The sequence below is a fragment of the Octopus sinensis genome, linkage group LG16 (genome assembly GCF_006345805.1).
Source record: "Octopus sinensis linkage group LG16, ASM634580v1, whole genome shotgun sequence".
NCBI classification, from domain to species: Eukaryota; Metazoa; Mollusca; class Cephalopoda; order Octopoda; family Octopodidae; genus Octopus; species Octopus sinensis.
The window spans coordinates 20,042,131-20,052,130 of record NC_043012.1 but is presented as its reverse complement, the minus strand read 5'-3'; the positions used below and the strand labels follow the sequence as shown (position 1 = coordinate 20,052,130).

At 31.1% G+C, this 10,000-nt stretch overlaps 1 protein-coding gene across 2 annotated transcripts in view; it reads left to right on the top strand.

Annotated features, from left to right (window-relative positions):
• LOC115220523 overlaps window positions 1-10,000 on the top strand; it is an 86,790-nt gene that overhangs the window by 59,342 nt on the left and 17,448 nt on the right. For both annotated transcript variants that reach the window (XM_029790664.2, XM_029790662.2), the window contains exons 7-10: window positions 846-875; window positions 7,072-7,110; window positions 7,963-7,998; window positions 9,522-9,545. In XM_029790664.2, coding sequence (XP_029646524.1) covers window positions 846-875; window positions 7,072-7,110; window positions 7,963-7,998; window positions 9,522-9,545 — 129 coding nt within the window. The remainder of the gene's footprint in view (window positions 1-845; window positions 876-7,071; window positions 7,111-7,962; window positions 7,999-9,521; window positions 9,546-10,000) is intronic.

Sequence of the window (10,000 nt, the reverse complement as noted above, 5' to 3'; positions counted from 1 at the left end):
CTGTGTTTAGCCCCTTGTGGGTAGTAAATAAATAGGTATTTCGTCTGCCGCTACGTTCTGAGTTCAAATGCCGCCGAGGCCTACTTTGCCTTTCATCCTTTCGGGGTCGATTAAATAAGTACCAGTTCCGCACTGGGGTCGATATAATCGACTTAATCCGCTTGTCTGTCCTTGTTTGTCCTCTCTGTATTTAGCCCCTTGTGGGTAGTAAAGAAATAGGTATTTCGTCTGTTTTTACATTCTGAGTTCAAATTCCACCGGGAACGGCTTTGCCTTTTATCCTTTCAGAGGCGACCAATTAGTTACCAGTTGCGTACTGAGGTTGATCTCATCGACTCCCCCAACATTTCGCGCAATGCCTAGAGTAGAAAATAACATTAATGTCAAATGTGCTCTGTACACCTTTACAATTAGACATATACATATTCACGCACATAGGCCCACACCCCCGCACACACGCACATATGAGATAATGTCAGTTCAAAACTCGTTTTAACGAGTAAAATCTTTACGAACGTTAATGATACTATTCTATGAAGTAATCTGTTAAGAAGGGAAAAATGTAGAATGCATAAAAAATAATAAATGAATGATTGTTTATCTTACGGTAAATAATAATTTACTTCAAACTGATTATCTCAATTTAATGTCAAAATACGAGGTTTTTTTCCAACCTAATAATTGAAGAGGAACGGTGAAAGAAAGAGTCTAAATAGTGTACGATATCAAGGTTCAATGAATCAAAATATATATCTTGAAGAACGTTGTATATGTATTTGTGTGTGTCTACACATGAATTACACTATGTTTAATTAATAATATATTTTTATTCTTTTCCCTTACAGAGCTAGTCTTGGCAAAGAAGCACTATCGATGTAAGTCATTGAATTTTGGAATATATTAATGTGAATGTTGTTTCCTATAGCATGTCGTTCACATGTGTATATACAAAATACCTATTCTTTAACATTTGCAACTGAAAGGAGAGAAAACTATAAGACGTAGCATTTCCTAAACACCCACATGCATACATCCGTACAAATATATATACATATGTCGAATATATATATATATATATATATATATATATATATATATATATAAACACACACACATATGTTAGATATATGTATGTATCTATGTTGTCTGATCAATAAGTCTCCGAGTGTTGCTATAGTAACGAAGCTAAAGCAGAGTGAAGCCGCTTGGCACGGAGTGACATCGAACCCTGGTATGAGAGCGTACTAAGTTATAACATTCTAGCTCACTTCCACCGTTTAGAGCAGTGCTTGGAAGGAATGTGTGTAGCGTGTGATAGTCGCTTTGATCATTGAAAATATATAGCAGATAATCTGTATCACATTTACCAAAAGCTTGGCGATACATACTGAGAGGCTTACACAAAGTTTTCAAAAGGGTTTCATATTTATTGACATAATGAAGGAAATCCTGCGCAACTGAAACTCGAGTGTATCCTTGGAGATCTGAAAGCAGTTTTGGCACAAACGTGGCATACACGCATCTCATACGGAAATTTTTCGTGATAACGGCCTGGGCTGAACCGTAAATAATCTGCAAAATCTCTGATACCTTATGGATGGTGTTTCGATGATTTCCCTCATAGCTTCACGTACATCTGCTATCTGCAACTTTGCGTAGGCCCCTGAGCAGGTATATATATATATATATATATATATATATATATATATATATATTACAATTAATAAGAGGAATGACCACTAAAGTGGATTTCTAATATGCTAAAATAGACGTCAAATCGCCTTATCACGAGGAGTGTGTTCTCAAGAAAAAGCTCAGCAAACGCCAGAATGTAAAAACAAACAAATGAAAATATGCAAAATAAACGATTACCTGCGTATCATGATTTCGTTATTAAGCCTTGCATAATATAAAATGAAATATCTGTAACTCCTCTTTGTTTATTTTTACATTCTGGCGTTTGGTGAAACTTCTTTGCGAACACACTCTTCGTGATAGGCGATTTGACGTCTATCTTTAGCATATTAGGAATTCACTTTAGTTGTTATTACTCTTATTAATTGTATATATATATATATATATATATATATATATATATTATATATATATATATGTATGTATATACATATAATTCAAAGACCATTCTGGCCATCTCATCTATTCTTACATTTATTTTTTGTATTCTACATATTCACCACAAACCCTGCCTTATTAATCTATAGGTAAACTACTAATATGCATATGAGCCAACATTATCGTCCCTTGCAAATCATTGAAATGTACCTCATATCACCCTGACCCACTTTATGTTTCCTAAAGAGATTTAAACCACAACTATATATATATAAACACCTACTATTAACCAATGAATGATTATCTGTCAAAATTACAATCACACATACACACATGCGCATCACAATAACACACATGCACAAAACATTCCTCGAAATCACAAAAAAACAAACGCTTATATAAAACTATTTCCAAAGAACAAAAGCAGCACGCATACACACACACACATACAAACACACATACGCACACGCAAACAGACACACATACACACATACGCTCACAAAGATAAAACAACACAACCACAAAGAGCAAATGAAAAATAATTCCTTCTAAATGTTTCGAATGGCCATCCATAACCACTCTCCATATTCTCTCAATGGAAAAAAGACAAAAAAAGAAACACAGAGAATTCCTTTTACAAGATATTCCCAAACTACGTACACAAACACAAACACTCACCGCACAATCGCCATACTATGACAGTACTCACTTATTTAATTCAAACGACTTCTTTTCAATAACATAACTGGAACTTAAACACTTGAACAGAACGTCGAACCTATATAGACAAAACATATATTAGGAATGACGCTGCGGTAAAATTTCACTATGCACTAAAACATGGCTACAAATTATTAACCCCAGCTTATTTCTCTTTGACTTCCTATAAAATGCGATTTAATATTTGATAAGATGGACGCATCGAAATCTCTTATATTTTAAATTACTCACTAGTTAAATATCTTGTACGCTATATAAATATTTAACTCACAATTTAAACCTCAAATATTCTAGAAAATCTATATTTATAATTAATAATATTGTACCCTTGCAAACTTGCATGCATATCACAGGGTCCGAACAAACACACACACACACACATACACACACACACACACACATATATATATATATATATATATATATATATATAAGTTCAGCAAAATTTAGATTCAGATGAATATGGTACTTAAGTTTAAGGCACCAGAATTTGGTATGGTATTATCCATATAAATCAAATGGGGTGATTATAATCAAAATAAGCAACATGGATATCCAAGGTAGTGTAGTAAAATCGCTTCATGCTACTTCATTTAATTAAACAATGTAAGTATTACATCAGTTTTAAAATCTAGAGCACTCTTCAGCCACATATAGAATTTTTTTAATTAAATAGATAATGATTATTTTTATACTTATTCCATTTTCCAACATTACAAAGAGGGTAGATATATAGACAGAGAGGTTAATTTCATCATTAAGAACATGGTAGTAGAAGTTCCTTCTCCATGGGAAAATTTGTTATCACTGAGTTCACTTTGTTATTTAGATTTTTCAATGGTGGATGTTTATTTATTTGGTTCAGTGGAGACAAGCAAGAATTTTTTTCTATTTATAGATAGATGAAAGGGTAGTATAAATGTTAGAGCTATAAATCCAACCCTATTATGAGGAATTTAACTTTGGCATATTTGAATCGTTTTTAGCTAAATTTAATAGGTTGAAGCTAGTGGGGTAGGGAGACTAGAGACAGCTAATGCTCTAGAGATTTCTAATGTTATTAACCATTTAACAGTCATAATCGTGCTTGTGATTTTAAATAAATATCCTTTAGATAGTTTTTTTCCAAAGGATTTTAATAAATTTTAGCATCGTATATAGGGATGGGGAATATAGAAATCATTTCATATTTATATGAATATATATATATATCAGATTTTTATTAATATAGATTTATAGTTAGTTAGTAAATTGTGATATTTTTTATTAATGAGTTATATGATGATAGGCATAATATTTATTACAAGTAAGAAAAACCTTATCAATTAGCACATATATCAAGAGCCCATAAGATATATTAAAATTTTATGGAAGGGAAGTAATCAAGATAAACTAAATAACTTTCAGTAGTTATGTGGAATTTATGCAATACTATATAGGAAAGTATCAAAAGATTTAAGTTTCACTTATTCAATTTATTTATATTATACAATTCCTTAATACTCTATGCAGCTTAAATAAAAGCTAGTACGGTATATTATTTCCTTATTTGGTTACAAAACATTAAGATTTGAAAATTTAGGAATAGTCAGAATGCTATTATTTAAAATATTTAATGTACGGGTGGCACAATGTATGCAGGATACTCCTAGTTCAGAACGGTTATTCAATAAGTTTATATTATTCCTATGGTTCAAAATTTCATATGATTCCATAGAACAAAGTTCACATCCATCTCTACTATTTTTATAAGGCTGTGCCTTTCTTATTATATCCCATTTTAGGTTAAATTCGATTTTTTCCTTTCAATTCCCTAATTTTATTGGACAGCGTTGTGCAACCCGCTTTATGTTTAAGTCTAAAACTAGAGGGATGATTGTTCAAACGTTTTCAGGTCTATCGAACATCCGAAATAAAAATAGCTAATATTTGAAGTCATTACTGTACATTTATAACTTACGTTTTGAACCAGACACCGACCAGATACTGAACATCTTGATCTAATTCTACAATTACAACTGGGGGTTGATTTCTGATATTAGTATTATTTAGGAAGACGCTGTTTTCATTTTTATTATTAGACCTATTATTAACATTAGTGTTATTTCCCTTATCTATAATTATATTGTTATGTAAGTTGGGGTTGGTTGTTACTAATGTTTTCTCTATTTACTCACTTTTGACATTTTCATTATTATCATAAATATTATTGATATTATTATTATTATTATTGTTTATATTGATGTTATTATTATTATTATTATTATTATTATTATTATTATTATTATTATTATTATTATTATTATTATTATTATTATTATTATTATTGCTATTTATAACATTTCTGGCTAACTTAATATTTTTTCTATTTAGTCTATATGGTACCTATATTTGGAAGAGTAGAGTATGATATTCTCACTGATTTACTAGAAATTATTTTATAATATTCATGGGAAGTAGCGAAGTTTGTTTCTAGCATGGACATAAATTTGCCGTATATATTCGTAGAAGTTGCCCTAGTTGAAAGGAATATTTAGCCATACAACATTTTTTCTTTTGAATGTTTTATTTGAGTAAGGGTGGAAAAGATTAATGTTATCTATATCCCTTAGTGTTTTGTTATTCTCTATAATCCTATTTATATATATATGTATATATATATATATATATATATATATATATATATATATATATATATATATATATATATATATATTAGGTATTTTTATCAGTGGGAGATATTTTTATATTATTATTTGTATTTATTTTATCTAGATTAACCTTTCTATACTTATTTATGTCCTGTTTTCCATTTTCATTTATTGTATCGCGATTATATACTAGGTTATCTGTTTTGGCTGATTTATATTATTTTAAAGTTGAAGATTCTATATTATCTTAGCTATTTTTATTCAGTTTTTCATTTTGACAGATTTATATTATCAAGATCTAGGAAGGTGATTTCCTGGTCATATCCTGCTCTTGATAAGGCAACATTGTAATGAAGTGAATGAGAATTAAAAATTTCATTGTTAGAAGATAATTTTGACATTCTTCCGAAATACATTTAACTATCGATTTCAGTATATTAGGGGGTGATTTGATAATTTATTAACGTATCTAGTAACGTCACCATCTTTACTATATGGGTAATATAATTTTGAGTTTAAATCTTAAGTAACATCTAGTAGGTTAACTATCTTAGTGTTATAATCTTAAGTGATATCTAAGTTGAGATCCTTGGAAAACCTGCTAATGTTCTTCCCTATTCTCTCAATTACCAATTTATTATTACTAGGGACGATAAATAATGCATAGACCCTATATAAACACCGTTGTAATTCGTGGATCTCTCTACTTATGCATTTTAATGAATAAGTCCCTACTAAATTAGTTACCTCCGCTGAGTCACTATAGTCCATGGGTATATCAGAATTATATATATAATTAGTAAATACACAACATGTGTTTCGTGGCAATGTTTTGAAACTGATAGCAGTAAAATCAATTCAATTTAAATATAGTTACTCATCAGATCTAAGATAGAAACAATAAAATAATAAAATAAATGTACGTATTTTATCTTATAAGAAAATATAAATATATACAAAAGTTTATATATGTCCATACGTAATAAAAGGGTAAAGACCCCCTTCGGTCATGTGTGACCATGGGTTTGCACCTAGAGAGTTACCCTCTGAGGCACAAGTCTGGGCAAGGTTGTTTTTATGGAAGACCAGCAGTCGCCCATGCATACCGGCCTCCCCTCTCCACGCCACCAGTGTTATCCAAGGGAAAGACAAAGGTCGATACAGCTTGGCACCAGTGACGTCGCAACTCATTTCTACAGCTGAGTGAACTGGAGCAACGTGAAATAAAGTGCTTTGCTCAAGAACACAACACGCAGCCCGGTCCGGGATTCGAACTCACAACCTCACGATCGTAAGCTAGACGCTCTAACCACTGAGCCATGCGCCTCCATATGTAATACACATATATATATATATATATATATACATATATATATATATATATGTAACACACGCACACACATACATATATATCATAACAGTCATTCAACAATCATTCAAAAGAGGAATTATTTGGTCGCAATTTCGCGCATGGCGTATTGAATAAACTGCACATTCTTTTAAAAATATATATTCAAATATTACTTAAAGTTACATTCAAAAATATGCACGAGTGATTAAAAAATACTTATAATACCCTAAGATGTTCTTTATTTATTTATGGATTTTCATTTATATTGTATTTCAGTGCAGGCGGCGCATTTGCTGGTTTCTTAGGAAATATTGCGTAAGTATATTTAGAAATTTCATATATATTTTTTTCATATAGTTTCCCTGCGTCCAGGTGAGTGAACAGGTCGCAGTCTCAGAGCGACGAAAATATTTTGAGAAATTAAATTTAAATGTTGAAATGAATCTAACGGTTTTTGAGTGTTTCTTAAAAGGCTTATAAACACCTTCCACGCCTCAATTGTTTTCGTTCCAGCACACAATCTCAGATCAGGTCACTTGCTATGCAAGTACATCTCCGTAATACTTAGAACGTCAGAAATTGTTTCGCCTTTTATTTCTCTTCCTTTGCACGCATACGTGTATACATATCTTGTATATCAACCGCAAGGTGTTAAATGTAATGATTCCTCTTATGTTCATTTCTTACTCTGCGGAATTGGCTACATCTAATTCTTAGTTGGAATCATTCGAGCATTACTAAACTGAGAATATCTTGTTCTCACCTGTTGGATATATATATATATATATATATGATAAGCAACAAGGATATCCAGAGGTAATTCAGTACGATCGTTTCATGCGACTCCATTTAATTGAACAATGTAATCATTTCATTACATCAATATAAAATGTAGAGCCATCTTCAGCTGCACAAAGAAAAAGAACATTATAACTGAAATTTATATATATATATATATACATATATATATATATATATATATATTTCTGTAATTTTTATAATATATATATATCTATATCTATATCTATCTATCTATCTATCTATCTATCTATCTATCTATCTATCTATCTATCTATCTATCTATCTATCTATCTATATATATACATATATATATATATATATATATATAAATATATATATAATTGCTTATACATCAATATTTTTCAGGTCTGACGCGCTCTCAGGTTTCCTGGGAATAGGAGGGTAAGTATTGGAAAACGAATTGTCCTAAATACTCGATTGCTGTAATATTCCATCACTTGTGCAAACACTTGATGAAGATTTGTGTTCCAGCGAGTTAGAAATTTAGGGAACTCTATATTATTAGGCACAGTGTTACTGCCAGAGCGCAACAATAGATTGATATCTACCTCTCCTATTAAATCCAGTGAAACCACCTACGACAAAAGGTAGCCTTTCTTTAAACGTCTTTGTGGGAATCATCCTTATTCATCTTATACACAAATAATATTGTACGGATTATGCTATATAAATATTTAACTCACAATATAAACCTCAAATATTCTACAGAATCTATATTTATAATTAATGATATTATATCCTAGCGAACCTGCGTGCATATCACAGGGTCCGAACATGGTCTGTCCTTCCTCGTCAACTGCTAGCGTAACGAAATGAATTCAACTATGCTCTGCCCTGCAGGACATGTGTGATAGAAATTCAACATGCAAAGTGTTCAACCGATCCATGTTTTCAAAACAGCATCCCTTTAAAAATATTCATGATGAACATCAATCTCCTTAAGATCACAGTTGCACAGGTTTTCAAATGAAACAAACTACATCCAATCCATGAATGTTACGTCAATGTACCGCCTTCATGTGTATATGAATTATCACCTTAGCCGATAGAGTTTACAACATTGCGAATGGTATCTAATCAACTTTCATTTAATGAGCTTCCCTTAGGAAAGATATGCATTACATAAAATATCAATATGCTATATAAGTTCGGTTATATATACCCGCATAACGAGTATATATAATATTCAGTTCCAAATGTTATTGAAGAAACAACCGTAAGTGGAAGAAACAGATAATTGTGTGAGAAAGCTTCTATTAAGATATCGAAGCTAAGAGCTTTTGAAATATGGATTATTCTATAAATTAACAACAAGAGTCCCTGTTTGAGAGAGTCTTCATACCCGCAGTGAAAATGTATAATTTGTATTAACAGAAAAGTATCCTGCAACAGTTTTGAATGTTGCAAATTATATAATTCATGTATTTTTACTTCCTCTATGAATTATGGTTACATATAATTCTGTTGCACCTATATACACATCATTGTGATGAATATGCTTGTGGTTCCTCATTTGTCTGTGCGTCTCAACTAATATCAATGAAAAGGAACTAAAATACATTTATCTGACGATGATGTGGCGTATAGTGTTATGATGCATGGCATACTAGCTTACTTTAATCAAACAGGTTTCTACATACACACACGCAAACAAAAACACACTTATTTTCATATACATACACGTTAATCACTAATAATTTAATCCACTCTCAACTGACAAGACTTTTGGTCACCCGGGGATAAATATGCATAACAGAAACACCCGTTATTTCCATAATTATAGACAGAAGTTTCATTTCCCTAGAGTTTCCCTTAACTTTAAAATGTCATCTTAATCAATGAATATCATGACAATGTACCATTTTCGTTAATATATTAACTGTCTCATTTTCCTTTACATTCAGCGATGATACCAGCAGCACAAATCAGTAAGTATACAATATCAATCTCTGTTGAGTGTACGTGTCCTATCTCTACATTATGAGGACGTTTAATACCAAGGTTAGCCTGGTGGACATTGATATTTCTAGTAACATTTAAGGTCAATGATACAAATTGTTTCCCTTATAAAAAAAACACATTATTAATTTGAAATAGTTATTACGTTAGCTTGTCTTAGAATATCACTAAATTAGATCAAAGTCGGGCGTAATCAAACACGAACGGCAATACGCATTTGTGCCTGGGAAAATTACATTACTAATCTTTCCTACGATAGAGAACTTTATAGTAGCAAATAAAATGTATAAATGACGTACTCCAAAACTTATTCAGCTACAGATTCTGACATAGCAGAGTATGTAAATTAATAAAATTTAGTTGTAATATTAATTGTTTTAACCTGGAAATGGAAAAGTGGGGTTTTTTTCCAGCTACGGAAGGA